At 32.8% G+C, this 21,194-nt stretch overlaps 1 protein-coding gene across 2 annotated transcripts in view; it reads left to right on the top strand.

The window, feature by feature from the left end:
• LOC124367644 (putative inorganic phosphate cotransporter) overlaps nt 1–21,194 on the top strand; it is a 24,824-nt gene extending 3,630 nt beyond the window's left edge. For both annotated transcript variants that reach the window (XM_046824631.1, XM_046824630.1), the window contains 8 exons: nt 6,695–6,825; nt 7,010–7,240; nt 7,815–7,902; nt 8,592–8,815; nt 16,660–16,809; nt 16,920–17,052; nt 17,741–17,979; nt 20,959–21,194. In XM_046824631.1, the coding sequence (XP_046680587.1) occupies nt 6,790–6,825; nt 7,010–7,240; nt 7,815–7,902; nt 8,592–8,815; nt 16,660–16,809; nt 16,920–17,052; nt 17,741–17,979; nt 20,959–21,099 (1,242 nt within the window). In that variant the 5' untranslated portion in view covers nt 6,695–6,789 and the 3' untranslated portion in view covers nt 21,100–21,194. The remainder of the gene's footprint in view (nt 1–6,694; nt 6,826–7,009; nt 7,241–7,814; nt 7,903–8,591; nt 8,816–16,659; nt 16,810–16,919; nt 17,053–17,740; nt 17,980–20,958) is intronic.

Raw genomic sequence — 21,194 nt, 5'->3', positions numbered from 1 at the left:
ATAACCCATACCTATAGCTCAGTGAAATAAAACAAGCACTTTTATTGAGTTTTGAAGTAACTGCTAAAGTACTTCCTAAGGTGCCACTATCTGAGCTTCTTCCAGTCTTTCAGGAAGCGTAGATTCAACCCATACTCGTTTTCTGCGATAAGGAGTTTAAGAAAATGAGGTTCAATACAGCAGGACCGGTCAAATAGAACACTAACCTTCAGATCTTATTAAGCAAGATGAAGCAAACTGATTTACTACTTCCACTAATTTGTGTGATTAGTAAGATTTTCGGATGCAGTCTAATCGGAAAGATTTCTGTCAGTCGTTCTATAAATTGTGTTAAAAGATGGTGAATAATGGTGTTATCACTTCAATTTAATCCGAAGCAATTTAATTCATTCATAAAGAGTCTCAATATAATTGATTAATCTATGTAAATAAATTACAATCAATATCAATACACCTATATACAAATTATTTAACTGCATTTAACCATTTATTTGTAATAAATACATTTGTAAGACCGAATTGAGAAAATTTTAATTAAGGACTATTATTTAAAGTATCTTATAGGAATGGGGAATAATTTTAATTCTACGATAGGTAACATTTCCCTTGCACGAAGTCTGCGGCAAAAATACTTCATTATACTCAAACAGAAAAGAGTATGAAAATTATATGTAAACCTATGTGAGGAAAGTTACAGAGCACTTTTTTAATGAATGAGGGTTATGAATGAGTTGTATGCAAGCAAGCAGGGCTTCGACTTGTTCAATTATATGAGAGGTGATAGAGTTGTAATGATTCAAATCAAGGTTTTTATCCCATTCTAATGTTATTGTGTGGTTCCTGGAATTTAAGAGCCTGTGGCTATTAGTGTGAGGTTATATTGAACAGGAGCTTTTGAAGGTTTAACATAAGTATGTGCTGAACCGATGATTTAACCTATTTCAAAGAATAGATTATGAAATCAATACCTATATCATTATAACTATTTTTAAGACATTCTGTTGAAAAATGATATTCTTGTTTTAGCTCATGAAGCCAAGTTTAACTCACGTGAAACCCAAAATTAGAGAGGGCATTTTTTATTTCTGGAATTGTACTTATGTACAATCCAAAATACATCATGATTAGTGTAAATACTATAATTAGAAAGAAAAGTTGTTAAAAAGACGGAACTTTTATTTACTTAAAAGATTTATTTATAAACTTATATTATTATATATATATATATATATATATATATATATATATATATATATGTGTGTGTGTGTGTGTGTGTGTGTGTGTGTGTGTGTGTGAATTTTTCAAGCAAAAGTTTATTTGTAAAATTCCCAATGAATCTATTCATAATTATCTTTAAATATAAAAATTGCTTTAATAATTAACATTATAGAATATGAATTTTAATATTAAATCAAACACGGTATCTTACAATTCGCCAAATTGGACTGAATGTGTGTAAACTGACAGATTTGTCATCAAAGTGTATATATTATTTACAATGCCATTTGGAAACTGACGTGATACAATAGCCGGTGATGCCTGTATACTCCCAACTCCAATATAAGAATAATTGGCACTCTAAAGGGAGGTCCGAAAAGAACAGACACATTTATCATAATTATTTTTATTACAAAAATTATTAATGTAACTTATAAAATTATCAATATAGCCACTGACTATGGATCTGCAAACGTAAACTTGAAATTTTGCATATCGCATACCTTTTCTGCGTAAGGATGATTATTTTTACAGGTATTTTTCAGACGAAGCAACTTTTTACATTAATGGTCATGGAAGTCGTAGTTACTGTAGAACTTGGGAGATAGAATCCTCACATGAGTTTTTCAAGCACTACGCTATAATTAAAAAGTCAACGTTTGGTGCGCTTTTATGCACAACCGATGTTTGGAGCTATACCTATTTGTAGATAATTCTTTAACCGGTACAGTTTACTGTGATGAGCTGGAACTTTCTTGCATTTCCCCAAACAGACAAAATTGAAAGTACGGAAGGTCCAGTTTATTTCCAGCAGGATGGTTCTCCACCACATTTCCATAACCATGTTCGGCATGTTCTGGATGACAGACAAGCTTCAAGATTGATATATTTGAGAGGGAGCCGATAGAATGGCGACCAAGAAGTCCGGACTTAGCGCCAAAGAGTTATTTTCTGGTTACATGTCAAAAACATTGTGTATTCAGAGAAGATTAGAAGCATGAACCACCTTGCGGAAATGATAAGGGATGCTAGTGCTAGCTAGCGTAACTAAAATAATGCTAAGACATGTTTGGCGATGGATTGAATTTTATTTTAATACGTGTAGAGTGGAAAACAAAGGCCACATCAAAATTTATTGTATACCACTAGAAACGTTTTTCTATTTATTTCCCTGAGTATTTATATCTGTAAATTTAACATTTATAATATTACCATATAGTTAAAGTTTTGTGAATGAACTTATGTTAAAATTTGTCAGTTTCTTTAAATCTCACTGTGTATTAAGCCGATGCTTAATACACAAAAAGAACATATCGATATATAATCTGAATATATCGATATTTCCAAAGTTACATTAAGGCTGACAAATAAAACTTTTCTCAAAACATTAGATGGTTTCCTTAATATTTTGGGCTGGCAAGGAGGTAGGTACTTAAAACACTGATTTAATAAGTTTTAGTAGGATTAATAAATGTTTATAAATTTGTACCGCTTTCTATAAATGTGTACCCTAATATATAGGCAACTATACACATTTTATCATAGTCAGGCTCAAACTGTATTTTACTGTGCGATGAATAGGTTAAGTCTGAACTTAGGTTCAGAAACTTCGGAACTTCGGAAACTCTGAATATCAAGCCGAATTACAAAGTACAGTATAATGGCTGACGTGTACCAGAGACTATCTCATTCATTATTTAGATTCTGCCATGAGATTGGGACATAAGCTTGAAATATGCAAACGTGTTTTTTCTGTGTCACTAGTCAGGCACCTTATCTTCTTCAATCCAGAATTGTCTCAGATTAAGTAAAGATGAAGATACTTATTCAATCTACCGGATTTAGAGATTGTTGTTACAATCAGTTGAACGGGCAATAGCAATGTCTATCAGTTTTGACAGTTGATAATTTTGCTATGAGAACAAAAAGCTAAGTATTGGTGCACTTTGAAACAGAGACTTTCACTTAATCTGGTCAATAAATAGAACTTATAAGTCAGTATTAATATAAATCTTTTTCACTGCCCTGTAGATGGGGCAGTGTCATATTTTTGTTAGTTTAACACATTTCTATACTACAATAAAGTGAAGGAAATAACAAATACCACCCCTAAGCCAGACGCGCTTGGTATAACACTTTATAAGTTAATTTTTTAATTACTTATTGCAGTAATCATGAAATTTTTACTTTAGCAACTGTACAATATTTGATTTTTCAGAAGGAAAATTCGTTAAAAGTAATTTTAAAAATGAATAGGAGTAATTGAATTTAGAAAAGGCCGAAAGTTATTTTTTTATCTTGTAAAAGGAATTAATAGTTGAACAGCTGACAGTAACGCCAGCCATCGGTGGCTACAAACGAAAAGATGCATCAAAATAGTAATAATTAGTAAAATGTAAAATTTAAAAATTCTGATTGCTAATGCTTGAGAACTAAAAATATTACAAACTCACCTAACCACTCTATTTTACGTAGCAGAGCTATGGTTTTCAATGGCCGTTATCGGATACTGTACAAGTAAACACAGAAGTCACATTAAGAAGTAAAAGAAAACATCACAATGCATTTTTCGCCCATTCGTATAAAATAATAAGTATTATACCTTTAAATGCATCAGGATACTAACTTTTACTTTACGAAAAACCTGCTAGCTCCACATACGAGAATAACAATGACTATGCGTAAATACATGTGTACATTATATTACATATTTCTGTAAATGATTACGCAACCAAATCTAACCAATTAGGAAAAGCAACGACGAGATACCCAAAGAAGATTCGCAATAGTCAACAGAACTAAAATAACAATCAACACACTTCATCATGGAGGTAGAAACTGTGATAAAATTTGCTAACAACTAAATAAGTACAGAAAAACTCATAGATTACCTTAAAAATCAGCTGGTAGATCCATTATTCCACTCAAATTCTCACTTGAATGTTAACAACCTTCTTATTCCTTAAACCTACCCCTCCTTAGTTTGTTATTCTCTCCTACCCTAAAACCCCGATTACTCTCAGTCCCATCAATGGACTAATAAAGATATAAGATACAATTTAAAAAAAAATATTTTGGTGCAATGTATGGTTTGTGACCGCCAAAAAGTTATTTCTGCAAAATAAAAATTTGTATTTTAATATGACTAAAGTCAAAATTATCCCAAGAATCTTTGAAGAGATTCGAGGTTTTTGTACTAATGTGTAACTTACTTGCCCATTAAAAATTCTTTAAGTAAACTATATATATATATATATATATATATATATATATATATATATATACGTTTCATACCACTAATCTTACAAGTAAAACACGTTATCTTTAGTGTGTATCTTGAGAGTTTTGAAATGCACCTTATTTCAGCAGTAAAATACTGATAACAGCAAATATCTCTAAGTAGATTGAATAAGTATCTCCACTTGTCTTAATAAAAATATCTGGTTTGAAGGAGATTATACAATTATAAATATATGAAATGCATATTATAAAACTTATGTATGTCTTAATTAACTTAACCCCATTATTTTTTGACAAAAGGTTCTTGTTTCCCAGTGAATCTTCTAATTGCGGAACCGAAACCCAGAAATGCGTTATGTGGAAGACTGTCCTTTCCGTTCATTTCTAGAGGGGCTAAGCCATCTTCATACTGCAGGTTAAGCAGCTTTAGATTGGATTAGAAGACCGAATTTAGTTTTATAAAGGAAATGAAGGATCCTCTCATTTCTGTTTAATTTATTCTCTGACACGTTTGGCTCAAAAATAGTAAAATACTATATATATATATATATATACATACAAGTAAGATTGGTAACAGTTCTAAATAACCTAGCTCCGCTATAGAAGTAGTTTAATAGTCAACAGAACTTAAATAAAACAACATAAACAATCAATAATCTACACAATAGAGGTGGAAACTAAGGATAAAATTCATCATGGAGGTTTTATTTCCTGCAACACCTTCAGAGACGACCATTATTTCTATATAAGTTGGATAGCCTACAGCTGTCTCCAGCTTGGACTTATTTAGAGGTAGTTTCATAACACATAGCAGTCAAATTTTGGAGTTTTTGGAATGGTCTTCTGGTGGCATTAGATCTTTGATTTAAACGTATTCATAGTCATAATATTTGCAAACACAAAAGGTATCTGCAAAGTTGTAGTTGTATTGCCAATGCAGATTGAATCCTATTGATATACTTGAAAATTTCACGTCTGCCCTAAGGCAATATAAGATTATTAATAATAATAATACTATTACTAATAATAGGAGATACTCTTGAGTGATTTCTTAAGGCATAAAAGTTTTCACTCTTATTGCCCTTTTTGGTCCATGTATATGTCTAGCTTTTACGTTTTTTTTGCATCCTGCAAAACATTTTCAAACGTCTCATTTAAATACCTTCTAATATATCAAGATCCTTTTTCTCGGTCAGGCAAAGATATTTTGCAGACATTTTTGGTATGATCAACTTCTTATAATAGTCCACATTGTTCCACAAAAAATATAACCTAAGAAACCGAAATCACATAAAACTTCAGGTTTTATTGATTTGCATGGTTTTGCTGTCGGAAGTGATCTCTGTCTTCTTGTACACAGAAAATATAGAAGGGAATATTACTTTCGATTTATTTTTTGCAAAATCAAAGCCAGTTACGATAATTAATTCAGCTGAGCGTTTACCGGAGTTAATACTACCGCTCAGTTGATGACAAGAGAAGATTTCTGTCTTTTTGTTTGGTTGTCTAGATACACGATACCTTTCGAATTAATTTACTTGGAAGTTCACAAATTTTAAATTAAGGAGCAGTCCATTGTGAGTCGCTCTCCTAGAACAAAACCAAATTCTCGAACGCTGACCTGAAGTCTAGTGTGCCCTTAACCTTGTAATTAATAGCTTAAAAAGTTTAATATAGCGTTGCAAAATTAATTAATATAAGGGATATGTAAAACTGTTTACAATAGGCAAGGAACACTGTAAATGGAAACTAAATACACAATGCCAGTCTCGCTTTCTATCACTGTACGTTCTCCATCACTAAGTTCTTTACTTCGGCACAACCTGAAACTCATTAAGTGATATCGGAGCATCTATTTGGGATAATCTTTTAGGTAAACTTTAAAAGTAATGCAAAAACCTCAATCTTCATAAAAAGCCGTGTTCACAAATGACATACAATTTTGTTTGAGAAAAATATAACAAAACATGCACAATATATTGCAAAAAACTACGTGTTTGATATATTTTTGAATAATGTTTTGAACCATATATTTGGAAACCAAAAGTGGTACATTAGAGAAAATCATCGACTGAGAAGATAAAACCTTATTAAAAATTATACTTAGCTTGAAATGCGTTTTACTTATCAGCCAGTTAAACAGTTCGAGCATAATGGCAACTTTTTTGTGGTGGCAAACTAAAACTCTATTCGGAATTTATTTCTCTTAAGACATTTTTATCTTTGTTTGTTCCAGGATTCGGTACTCGGCACTGCCAGGCACTTTTGACGTTTTCCTCTAACGCCCTGGACTTCGCCATACGCTCCAATATTTCTATCGCTATTGTAGCAATGACCGACAATGCGAAGTTAAATCCTAATTTGCCGGTAAATAAGTTATTTATGTACTAATTAATGTTTTACTTTTTAAATTGACTGATCATTTTTATTTAGGCGGGTTTTTAGTTTAGCAATCCTTAATGAATTAAAAGTTCATAAATATTAGTTGAATTCAACATTGTACATAAGTAAAATATAGTCATTGATGCACGACCGTATTTATATGTTGTAGGTACTGTCTTGGACTAGCTCCCAAAAGGGTATCATTATGGGTTCCCTCTTCTGGGGATATTTCCTGACGACAGCCCCAGGAGGTCATCTGTCGTGCAAGTGGGGACCCAAGTACTTGATGTTCGTCGCCATGTTGGTTTGTGCCGTCATAAGTATACTTTGTCCCTTCATCGCTCTCAACTACGGTTGGTTCGCCTTCAGTCTCAGCAGAGTAGTTCTCGGTCTCGCACAGGTACCTGACTGTGTAGTTCACAGTTCACCTTATAGTTCATAACTCAGATAGGATTCAGTTCTAAAAGAACACTCATGAAAATTGCAATACGTTACGTTCAGTTTTAATGGTTTTAATTTTTTTTATCTTTTTTAATTAAAAAAGAATGTTTTAGTCAAAATTTTATCTTACAAAATTATACATTTTTGTACAGTAAATCCTGTACCATATAAATATTACCCATACTATATTAAAAGAGAAAACAATTAATGAGTATTCAAGGTGACTCACCATTATTCCACCATTGCTATCTTAAGAAGGAGGACAACAAGTACAGGAACTTAAGGAGTAAATAAAAAGAAAATATGTAATTGGAGTGAAAAATGTGTTTATAAACTTTATTGGAGTTCTTTAAGTAACGTTTAATCCTGAATCTTTTAATGCTTACCAATTTTAGTTAAGAGTCACATCAGCCAATTAAAAAAATATTAACGAAATTCTGTCTATTTATTTATTCAGACAACGAACTAAAACTATTTTATAAACTATTAGCAATAAAATACAAGTAATATTTTCTTAGTAATACATTTTTCAGGGATTTTTGCTCCCTTCGGTACAGACTCACCTTGCAAAATGGACTCCACTGCAGGAAAGAAATAGAACAATAGCAATTGTGCTGAGTGGTAAGCAAAAAATATATATAGTACTTAAAACATGTTTGCAACCCGTTTTACATAAAAGACAGTAAAAGCCATTATACTTCTATGCTGAAGTTAAATACAACCAATAATAAAACATAATTCGTACTGTAATATTGTCAATCGCTTCCCAATTCAAAGGTTTAGAATCTCAACTACCATGAATTCAACACTATAACACGAGTTCCACGAACAGAATTAGAGTTAAATTTACCAATCCCAGCGGATTGCCAAAAACTTATTAGAATAAAAGGTTCTTACCGATAGGACCTTTCTCAATCTTTACAATTTAGTTTGGCAATGATTCTGACTGCCTTCTTTAGGAGCTGAATCTTTATCTTTAAAATGCATAGCTTGCTCATCCACACTACAACCTTATTCCATACTAAAAGTGTGAGTATACTAGACCAAAATAGGCCATTTTAAAGACATCAAATAAATACAATTTCGTAAAATCTAATGGAAAAACGCTGTAGATCATCGTACAAAAAACTATTAAAAAGAATAAAAATTTTTAAACAGCAAAGGGTTTGGTTTACTTGGTTTTTGGTGTTTAGAAAAGTAATAATAAAAGACAGAAGTTAAAATATATTTTAAATAATAGCATAACATGAAACGCAGTACAAATTAAATTTAATTCGTCGATATTGATGCTTCAAATTTGATTGTTTCAGGTACACAATTCGGTACCGTTCTGACAATGCCCATAGCTGGGTACCTGGCCGCCAGTCCGTGGGGCTGGCCCAGTATCTTCTACTGTACCGGACTGTGCGGTGTATTGTGGTCTGTGGTCTGGCTGTTTGTGGGCGCCGACTCTCCAGAATCACACCCTTCCATCAGCGACAGAGAGCGGGAGTATATAATAACTACTCGCATCGGAAGTTCTTCACATAGTCAAGTATTAACATAATAATTAGTACTAGAAAACTAATATCTTGAAAACTAATGCTGTACATGTTTAACCTTTGACAGCATGAGCATTCATGCTACCAGGCGTGTTGTTTTTTATGTTATTTTAAAGTATACTAATCTCAACATGTTTCTGATTAATATGTACCTTTGATACTGGAGTTGCATGCCTGGTCCTACCCCGTTTACACGTGCAGACTAAGCTCCGATGTTTTTATCTAATTTAACTAGTTTCTATATAAATATTGGAATTCAATTAGTAAGTTGACCCTTTAAAAGTGCACTCGATAAGCAGGAAGGACTAATTTCGTGAGTTTGTTTATTTTCCTGTAATCTTGGATGTTTTCAAGGTTAAACGTGAAACTTGCAGTAATCCCACGCTAAATGGTCTTCGGAGTTACACACTGCATGAACGATAAAATATACCATCTCTCTTATCAGCGTTCGTAGCGCAATCAGTTGCGTAACTGATTAACAGTACAAGGGTCCGCAGATCGAATTCACCTGGCTGCAGATATATTTTTTATCACTTAGTTTGTTAATTAAATATTTTTAACAGGAATCAATAACTAAGTTTTTTTAATACTGTTAATCAAAACTTTATTTTATCACAATTGTGGCTGTGGTTTTATTTATCTGTGTTATTGTGCTATTTATTAATTATTTATTGCTATTTTATTTATTAATTATTTATTGTTGTTTTACTTATTAACTTGTTATTGCTGCTTTTACTTATTAACTTGTTATTGCTGCTTTTACTTATTAACTATTTATTCCTGTTTTTATTTATTATCGGGGGGCTTAGGGTGATTGTTTGATTGGAGAATCTTGTGAAACTTATTAGTAAGACAATTACCATAATAAGTGAAACTATTTATGAAAGCCATCTTAATGAAACACAGGAGGATATAATAGTCGCTCTGACGAGTGAAATAAATATCCTGGTTTCTAATAACCCTGGAATTGATTTTGAAGGATTATCTCTCCATATTTCAAACTTGCTCCTCTTAATGGACCATTTAAATTCGGAATTTAAGAGCAAGGAGGAGGAACTTCAAACACTAGGAGCTGAAATTAAAATCTTGGAGTCACGACTGGATTTTGGAAAAAAGATATTCGACAGGAGGAGATGGATACGTCGTTCAAAGTCCAGACCAATCAACGTCTGAGATTCTCTCTCTCAACAAACGCATAGAGGTCTCTGCAAGCGGCACTGAGGGCAACGGGACCTTCACTTTGCGTCGGTCACAGCTGAAAAAGACTCTTATAAAAGTAAGCTTGATGATATGTATAATAACATTAAGAATCTTAACCTTGATATTGAAAACAAAAATAAATTAATAGAGGAATATTAGTGTTAAGTTTGACTTAGCTAAAAAAGAAATTATCAACATAAAAAAAATGTCAACGGATAAATGGTTGGAGGACGATATCATCCATGACTACTTTCAGTCAATGCAAAATATTGATAATGATTTGGGTCAATGTTTATTTCTTAGTCCCGCTGTTTCTCATGCTATCAAATCTGGCAACAAAGTAATTATATCTGATGTGCTAAATTCCCCAGCTTATCAAGCATGTAAATATGTTTTTGTTGCTGTCAGTAACGGCACTAATGTAAACTGGCGAGGGGAAGGACTCTCATTGGTCACTTTTATTTATTGATAAGTCTAGTCTTACGGCATATCATCTGGATTCTGTATCAAAACTAAACGCTGTTCCTGCTGAGTATACAGTAACCAATTTGAATATTCCTCTGAAAATTGCTTCTCTGTTAAACTGCCCTCAGCAAAACAACGGGTATGAGTGCGGTATAAACGTAATTGTGCATGCTAAGTTAATATTTAATTATTTTTGTCTGCCACAGGTTAAAACATCGTTTTATTGATTGGTTTTATAACAGCCCCAGTCCTGACTGTGAGCATAGTGGCTCAATAAAAATAGTACTTTAGCTACTAAGTGCATTGTAAATATGGAGTCTGCATGTGAGGGAGTTGAATGCTTTAGAGACACTTCTTTCTACTTGTACTCAAGTAGTAAGTCCTCTCATGATAAAAAAATCCTCGAATGAAAAATGGAGCTTGGTTAAATTAAATAAAAGGAAAAAAAGGCGATATAATCAAAGTTAGTTCTAAAGCAGTCAACTCATATAGAATGTAGCAATAGATTCTCTGGTTTATGTTCAGAGCCTCAGGATTCGCAGGTTTTCCTATATGAGAAATGTATCTGGGTTGTGGAAACAAAGAAATCAGTATGTTAGTATAGGTAAACAAAGTGTCTCTAGAAGCTGAAAATGTAAAATTTAAGTGTAAGGACAAAAAACTCAAAGTGGGTCTAAGAAAAAATGGTTCAATTGCTCTTGAAGAAACTGTTGACTTACCTTGTAATAATTGTTATCAAACTGGCAGTTCTGACAGTGACACTATAAATAGTGAAAGTGGTTATTCTAATTTAAACAATATGTTATTTGATAGGTGACTCTATGATCCGATATTGCTAGTATTCCAAGTTGTAAGAGAGGTGCTATGGTGGAATGTTGCCCTGGGTGGTAAAATAAAAGATATAAAGGAGAAAACTATTGAAGTATACCAACTATAATCTTTCAGTAATATATTTCCATGTTGGAACGAATAATCTCAGAATGTGGTATAGGGGACGGGCGGGTTACAACGGCGGCCATGGTAAGAGGGAGGTTCTCCACGACCTGGCTGACCTGTTGTATCACCACAAAAACTCATTTCCCCAATACCATGGTTTTTGTAAAACAGCTTATTAATAAGATTGATTTAACATACAGAGCTCTCTTTGATTTTAATGAACAAGTAAAACTGATGTGCAATAATTTTGATGTTGTTTTTGTTGAGGCTAATTGTTGGGTGAAGAGGCATCATCTAGCAAAGGATGGAAGACATCTTAAAAAAACAGGGAACTACCAGCTGGGGAAGTTGTTTTTGAGTGTTTTTTACTGCAATTAGTGACCGGATTCAGGGGTTTCTCACTGTTGATGCAAAACTTGGACATTAATGAAAGTATTTTTGGTCAGTGATAAAAACTATTTTATCTAAGACGGCCCAATCTAAACCCTCTGTTGTGCCTCCCACTGCCAATAGTTCTTTTTTAGAGGCGATGTCTCGGGAAAACTGTGTAGATAATAATCGATCAAATCGCAATCTTAAGATAATTCATAACAACGTGCAGGGTCTCTCTGGAAAAATAGACAGTTTTCAAATATTTATTGATTCCGAAGAGATCCAGATATTGTTTGTTTATCTGAACACCATTTAAGAGATTATCAGTTTGAAGTAACATCTTTGCAGGGTTTTAATGGCATCACAGCTTTCTGTCGTAAATCTCTTCAAAAAGGAGGGGTTTGTATATTTAGTAACCTTCTATAAAATCTGAGGTCATAGATGTCTCACGTTACTGTCTAGAGGGTAAGTGTGAACTTGCTGCAGCAAGGTTTCAGTTTGGTAACAATCAAAACCCTCCTTATTGTCGCTGCTTATAAACCACAGCCATTTTCTTCCTCAATGCAGGAGCACGACATTTTTTATGCACGTCTATCGGATTGTCTTGCAAAAAGTGATGAGTTCAGAGGGTAAAAACAATTGTTGTAGGTGATTTTAATGTCGATTTATCTGTTTCTGATATTAAAGCTGACAACTTGTTGTACATGATGACCTCTCATGGGTTGGGGAAATAAAATCACATCATACACTAGAGAATTTAAAAACTCAAAGTCTTTGATAGACCATGTCTACACTGATCTTCCTGATTGCCACTTGTGTAATGCCTCTGTTTTAATCACGGCATTGTCTGATCACCATGCTCAGGTGGTAATTGTTAAGTTATCACTTCCTGGGAACACTAACCACCCCAGGTTTTTACTTAGGCGATCATTTTCGGAGGATAATATCCGTATTTTCAGGTATTTACTCATGAGAGAAACTTGGTCCACGGTCTATGAGGCAGATAAAATGGACGATAAAATGCGTTATTTTTGGATCTTCCATATCTCGTATTATTTTGATCAAGTATTTCCTGAGAAGAAAATTAGAATTCGTAAGAATGTCTCTAAAGGTAAAGTGTCTCTAAGTGTTGATCAACTGAAACTTCGTGACGAGGTCATCCAGTGGTATCACTTGACTAAAGATTTGGATTCTTCTGATGTGAGAAGACAGCATTATTTATCATTTTTAAAACGGCAATACAAGTCTAAAATTAGAATTGCAAAATCAGCCAAAGTGCTGGAGGAGATCCAGAACTCTTCAAATAAAGCAAAAACTGTATGGGATATAGTGAACGAAAATAGGGGTAAGAAAAAGCACCAATGCTTCGTTCCTCAAACCATTAAGGATGAAGGGCGTTGATGTGTGAGTGATCCAAAAGCTGGTCTCAAATATTATTAATAATTTCTTTATAAATGTTTCCCATAATGGTTTCACTTCTACTGGGGGAGTTTTTTCAGATTATCTTCCCTGCTATAACACCTATTCTTTATTTTTTACTCCTGTTTGTAGGAAGGAAATGTCAGACATTATAAAATCTTTAAAAGCAAAGCCTTCCTCAGGCTATGACAAACATGTCATCTAAACTGCTTAAGTCATGTTGGGAATCCCTTGCTGAACCACTTGTGCATCTCGTTAACTGTTCTTTTGAAAGTGGAATCTTTCCAGAGATGTTGTTAAAACTGGCTATCGTAAAGCCATTGCACAAAAGAGGAAAAGTTGATGATCTCGATAACTTTAGGCGATCTCCATTGTTTCAACGTTCTCTAAGGTTTTTGAAAAGGCAGCTTTAAGTAGATTATGGTCCTTTCTGATTCAAAATAACATTTTGTTCAGCAACCAGTTTGGATTTGTCAAAGGGGGGTCAACTGTCAATGCTATGTTTACTTTCATTGATAAAGTCATCAAGGCTCTGGATAGAGGCAAGTCTGCTTCTGGTGTATTTTTCGATTTGCGAAAGGCATTCGACATGGTTCCTCATGAGCATCTACTAAAGAAGCTTGAGAGCATTGGTATACGTGGTGTCGCAAAGCAGTGGTTTTCTTCTTACTTGAAAGAACGTCGACAAGTTGTAGAATTGCCTTTTGTAGATGGAAACACTTTAAAGCATTGGCATTCTGATGTGCAAACTGTTAAGGGCGGAGGGTGTACCCCAGGGTTTCCATTCTGGGTCCTCTTTTGTTTATTTTATATATTAATGATCTTAGAAGATGTATCTCAGATGCCCACTTGTGCTTGTTTGCGGACGACACATCAATTGTGATAGAGAGCCAATGTCGTGAAATCATGGAGGTTAAAACTTTTGTAGAATCTAACCGGATAGTCCAATGGTTCCAAGAAAATGGATTAGTTATCAACACTAATAAAACCACATTACTTGAATTTGCTATCACAAGAAAGCATAATGATGACCTTAGTGTTTGGGTTGATGATGTAGAAGTCTTTTCTGAACAAAGCGTTAAATTTTTGGGCTTATCTATTGACAGAAATTTAAGTTTTTCCTGTCATATAAGCGACGTGGCGCAGAGGATAAGTTCTGGAATATTTGTACTGCGTAGGCTTTCTCATTTTGTAAACACTGATGTTCTACTTACAACATATTATGCATTATTTTTCCTTTCCTTTCTTATGCGGTAACCATCTGGGGTTCCGAGAGATGCAATACGCATTGTATCTTTGTCTTGCAGAAGAGGGCAATGCGAATTGTTTCTGGCATTCGTCAAAGAGGACTCTTGTAAAATCTGTTTTTAAAAAGCTTGAAGTTCTGACATTTCCTTGTGTTTACATTTTTTACACTTTGATGTTTTTTAAGCAGAACCATGGTATTTTTCAATCTCTTGTCCCTCAATCTGGATATAACCTACGAAACAAACAAAAACTGAATATTCCTTATCATACCACTTCCTTCTATAAGCATCACACCTATTACAGTGCCATATCATTGTTTTAAACGCTCTCCCTGATCACCTTAAATCTAACTTGGATCTAAAACTATTTTAAAAGAAAGCTCAAGTCATTTCTAATTGAAAAATTGTTTTTATTCTATAGAAGAGTATATTAACGGTAGATAGAGTACCATACATAGATTGTTAGTAGTTTTTAGTTATATTTACTTTGACGCAAGCCAATGCATGTACTTATGTTATTATGGCAATAAAGAAATTTTGACTTTGACTTTGACTTTGATAATAGGGGCTACTTTAAAAGATCGTATTAATAATACCCATACTTGATTTATCTCAAATACACAGAATGTATCGCGAGAGGTTGGCATGACTTGAACAAATGTTAGTAGACACAAATGAATCAAAAAGTTCATTTTGATACATGCCCTATCTATCTTTCTTTATAGTATGTTTCTCCATTTGTTTTCAATTTTTAATACCGGTTACTGCGAAAAACTTGAAACTTAAAACAATTCTACACATATTCATACATACAGTAATAAATCCTTTAATTGCTTTTTGACTAATGGACAGAATTACAATATTCCTTTTCCTTATTTTCTTATGAGGTTTATCTATGGACCTCTTATTGAAAAAATAGATTGTCAACGTTTCAAAATTTTTACTTTGTTGCCCTAACACGCATGCTCCAGTTTCCTCATCGGACTTCGACGTTCTGAAGATTGCCTGGTCAATACTTTAACGTGCACTACAAGTTTTCTCTATCAATTCCTTCATGATGACCAGTAGGAATTGATTGACAGTATAGTAGTTTTTATTAATTTTATACTTTAATAACGCAAATTAGGTTTCAGTGATTATGCCAATAACCTAGATTTTGCAATGCAAACAGATAGACAGATTGGTGATTCCAAGGAAGAACTAAAAAAATTATAAATTCCTCAATAAAATAAATGTAGAATAATATAATCCACTCTAAATATAGTGGTGAATAAAGTTCAGCACCATTCTGAAAATAAATTATATCTTAATGATTATTTTTTCTTTATTACCATTCATTTGTACATCTACAAAGTACTTACCAAATTAATTGTAAATTTTAAGAAAAGTCTCTACAAATTTATAGGTACTTTATTATTATCTGTAGACCACTATTTTCGGAAGAGTTTTTATTACCGGGGAACTAAAAATCTAAACTATCATAAAAACAGACTATCGGTTCTCGTGTCTGCCTAAAGGAAGTGATAACGGTGAGGAGGTGGTCACTATGTTCCTAAATACTTCTTGTTATTACGCAAGGTAAAATTCAGTATAAATTAGGTTACCATAAATATGTTACTAGTAGTACCAAAGTTTAAGATAGCGATTATGAGCGCTCACGTGACTTTAGGTACTATCTCGAGAGGTGTTTTTCTTTTATCGCCAGAAGTGCGGAGTAGCGGCCAAGATCATGTCCTAGACTTCAACCTGGTCCATCAGATCACGTCGGTTGATCTGGCACGTGGTTTGAGGTCGGAAAAGTGCGGATCGGAAACGCCTCTAGCCATCAAAGCGGGCTTTGGTGGCGCCTTCCGCAGCACCCTTCACTTCTGGCGAAAAAAAAAAACATCCCTGGATATATTACTTAAATTCAAGCTCAGATCACGTGAGTGATCGTTAACGTTATATATTTATGATACGTACCTATTTATTTATGTATTAATATAGGCTAATAACATATAGTAGATAGGGACAGAGTAGATTCCTTCTCACAGACATCGCTTCTTTTTGGGAGGCAGAAAACAAGATCCAGTGGTCATACTGACGTAATATTTCACAATAAAATCTGTTCCTTCTAATGATTTCCTTTCTTTGAGTCCTCGTTTAGAAAAATAGTACCTTTCGGATAATACCAAAGTACCTAGTTATTTTCACCATAGGGTATGAAGACTCCATGGAGGCACATTCTTACATCGAGGCCAGTATGGGCATTGACTGCCGCTCATTTCTCTTTTAATTGGGGGAAATGGACGCTAATAACAGAACTATCCAGCTTCTTGAGACACGTTTATGGGTACGATATAAAAAGTGTAAGTAGTTGTTGAAGATAATAGTTCATATCATGCTAATTAACATATAACCATAACACTTATAGGTGTAGTTTTATTGCATTTCTTGGAAGAAAGTATTTATTTTTCAGAATGGTTTGCTATCAGCCCTACCTCCAGTATGCTGTCTACTAATGGTATTAGTATTCTCATACATAGCAGATTTCATAAACATGAAAGAATTCATTTCGCTGACTCTATCTAGGAAGATATCGAATTCTATAGGTGAGTTTTATAATTGAACGCTAAAAGGGATACTGTTGCATAATTATATATTGGATTAGTCTGTCTTCAGAAGTGTAGTTATAAGTACTAAACTATTTTATCTGTTAGAAAGTTCAACAATTTCGTACTGGCTAACGATAAAAATGTATTTATCACGAATTAATAAGTACATTGTAAACAAATAATAATAACAATACGTTAAAATGAAATGAATAAGGATAATATTTAAATAAAATTATTATAAGCGATCAATTATATAATATGAATCATAATTTTTTTATTATTAATTATTTTTTACTAATCATCGATTGTTAATTTATGTAACTGGCAAAACTGGGAAGTAACTAATTACTATTTGAAAGTTTTCTTACACCCTCAGAAATAAAAAAATCTATTTTGTTAAGAGAGCACTATTATTTAAAAAGACAAACAAATCTCATCTCAATACGTCACCTTGGAAAGCGTTTTCGTATTAGCTTTGGACAAGCTTGTGACAATGATTACTTGTGTGCTTTTCAATAAATTCACATAACAATAATTAATATATTCACTTATTTTACTTCAAAAGGATGTAGTAGGTAATTAATTTAATTATTTATAATTATAATTAATTATTATCTAATAGCTTTCATAGCATTAACCATGCGCTTTGAAATTGCATACTTAAAATGACTGTTTCATGTTTAAGCCCAGTGGGGAAGTGCCATAGGTCTGTGCACGATGGCGTTTGTCTCCAACCCAACCAGTGCGGTAATTCTTCTCACAGTCTCAATAGCTCTGACGGCGGGGTCCTTCACGGGTAGTATAGCAAATCCTTTGGACCTCTCTCCCAACTTTACAGGACTCATCATGGGGATCACTTTCGGTTTGGGTACTCTGTCTGCCATCCTTGGGCCTTCCATAACAGGGTTCATCGTCACTGATGAGGTAAGTTTAAAGGAGTGGTGTGGATGCGGTACGTTATCGGGATTTTGATGTTATTTGATTGAAACGGAAGTAAACTGGAAAATTCAAATTTCAAAGATGATATAAAAACTGAATAGTCAACTTTTAATATATTATTTTTTAAAGGTCTTTTTCCGCTAGCTACTCAATTAAGTGATGGGGAGGGACTGATATAACATCTTTATAAGGACTTCTAACAGCCCAAAAACAATAGCTACTTTTTTGTTTATTACACTTTAAAAACTTTCTTTTTAAGTCGTGAAATTTATCAACTGAATGAGTATCGTTACAAAAAGGTGCTTAAGGTGTTACTTGCCCAAGGACAAATAAATCTTATAATACAAAAACATTTAATTTCCTTGGACCCAGATTGTCTAATAAGCTCCCTCAAAATAAACAAAAACTAATAAAATGTATACTTTAACTAAAGAAGTTACAAAATGGGTTTTGAAAATTGACAACATTGACTTCGTTATAATATAATTGTTTATTGTATATATATATATATATATATATATATATATATATATATACGAGATACATATAGTTTTATATATATTTATAATCTTGTGTTCGTGTGTATGTGACGGAACTCCTCCTAAACGACTGGACCGATTTTTATTAAATGTGTTGTGTGTTTTCAATGGAATTCGAGAATGGTTTTGACTCACAATTTGGTCCACTGGAAAATGTTTTTTAATTACTTTTTAATTTTTAAGTTGTTGATGATTTTGAATGTTTTACATTGGATCCGGCAGACTGCGCTACGACACGTAATACAAAGAGAACTGATACTTAACAGCTATTAATATTTTCAGTTGAATTTCGTCAGAGGCAGAAACATGTGTTGGAATTTAAATTTGAGAAAATATTACAATATTGTAAGGTGCTTGATCAGTAGTGTAATGCAGATTGCAACGACGACGTTATCTAATTTTAAATTTTGATTGCACCAATGATCTATAGACCATCTAATGCACTAGGAATACTGTTTAAACGCTGTTATAAAACCTACCTTATTGTATAAAGCTATGTATGTTTGCACATAAGGTAATTGAACCTGGTTACATTGAAAGTAAATAAAAAAGCCGAAGAAGATGCTTTATGACCGAAGTTGGTTTTCGTTGGTATACTTTTTATTAATCGGGGCACAAGGCACACCCAACAAAAATACTGGAAATATCTTAGATAGAAAATGAATTTAAACAAAACGGAATTTGATTTTTTATAACCAAACTAGTTGAATACACATACACACACACACGTGCGCGCGTGTGTATGTGTGTGTGTGTGTGTGTGTGTGTATATATATATATATATATATATATATATATATATGTGTGTGTGTGTGTGTGTGTGTGTGTATATATATATATATATAGCTATAGGTAGTGTCCTGAATAACTTATCAACGTCCTACCAAAAACGACGAAAGATAGAAGTAGGAAATATGGGACATACTTTCATATTGCGTTCTAGAGGCTCACGAAGGAATGACTATCGATTATCCCAGGAGTGCTTAGAATGTGATAGAAAAAGAATACGTGAATTTAGTATCCTGATTTTCAACAGGAAATTGCGTGCGAAGCCGCCGGTAACTTCTAGTATATATTATATAAAACTGTACTAACAGTACATTTTAATACAGTACCGGTAGTTAAGTTTAAGAAAAACTCAAAACAATTATATATTTTAATTTTTTCATTTATATTAATAATAAAAAAAACACAATTAATCAATTATAAATGTGATTTTTTTGCTTATTTATAATAATAAAACGATCGATTATAATGTAATAATCAGGATTTTTAAATATTGTGTGTTTACTAATAGTTAATTTTACTTTCATTTATAAATATTTAATTCGAAGAGCATTACAAATATAATTTATTTTCAATATTTTCTTCATTTTTATTTGTTCTAAATGAGTAAGATACACAATTTTTTTAATTTAACCGCTCGGCTCTTTAATTTTTGCTCACTTTAGTGAGGGTTATTACCTCAAAAGAAAACTTTTTGTAGTACTACCTAAATATTTCACAAATCCAAAATATGTTATTACGTATATTAAAAAAAATATAAGTATAGTTACGTGTATAGTTACTTTCCTTATATAACTATAAGTTACATATGCCTAAATTATCATAAATTGTGGGCAATACTTGGTTAAATTAAATTTATAAAAATAAATCGTTAGTATTAAGTAACCTGTTATTCAAACTAACCTTTACATTATTACATAAGATTAGTTACTACAAATCTTTATTATTACAATGCCTGAGTATAAAGATTTATGTTTTGCAAAATGTTGTTCTTACTATTATTTTATTATGGAAGGAGCAGTATGCTTAGATTTTGAATGTAGTTTGGAAACTCCTGTAAAAGTTCAGAACTAGTGAGCAGGAATAGTTAAATATATATATTTCTAAATATTCATGAATGACCTCAAATTTTCTACGGGAAGTTTTCTTGTTTGCTACATGATTCCAGCTGACAATCCACTAGAAAACCTTTGGAATATACCATGAAGCAATGTTGCGGACTAGGTTGTAGAGATCCTTTCAATAATCAAAAATTTATATTTTAATATACCAAAAATATTGTTTTAATTACGTTCTCATCCAGCCTACATTAACAGATTCACACAGCTATTCCAGATTTTGTGTGGTTTTTAGTGGCTCGTAATACACCAGATATCGAGATCTCTCAGAGATCCCTTCTAAAAATAAAGAGTGTCAGAATTTGGATAGTGCCAGTGAGTAGAACCTTAGTGTTTTAGAATGTTTTGGGAAGTTTACTAAAATTACTTAAAATAAACCTCCACCCAATCAGTAAAACTTCTAAGATATTCTTAAATTTTTTACAAGTTGTCTACTAAAACATTTGTACTAATTACGATACCTCAAATTCTGTTTACATTGCAGTGTTATATTAAGTATATTGTATAATATATGTTCACAGACGGACCGACACCAGTGGTTGAACGCTTTTTATGTCGCTGCAATCGTTTATTTTGTTGGCAACACTGCTTTTGTATTGTTTGGGTCAGCTGAGGTCCAATGGTGGAACGACGCAGAAAAGGTAGAGGACGAAAACGAATAACGACACAATAATAAAAAAAAACAAATGTTTAACGATTAATTAATTAATTTTATATTGAGCACTTTAATGTACCTTACAATAAACCGTAAAATTTA

This window comes from Homalodisca vitripennis, chromosome 8 (assembly GCF_021130785.1).
Source record: "Homalodisca vitripennis isolate AUS2020 chromosome 8, UT_GWSS_2.1, whole genome shotgun sequence".
Taxonomy (NCBI): Eukaryota; Metazoa; Arthropoda; class Insecta; order Hemiptera; family Cicadellidae; genus Homalodisca; species Homalodisca vitripennis.
The sequence above is the reverse complement of the archived record's forward strand: the minus strand, read 5'-3'. Positions and strand labels throughout refer to the sequence as shown.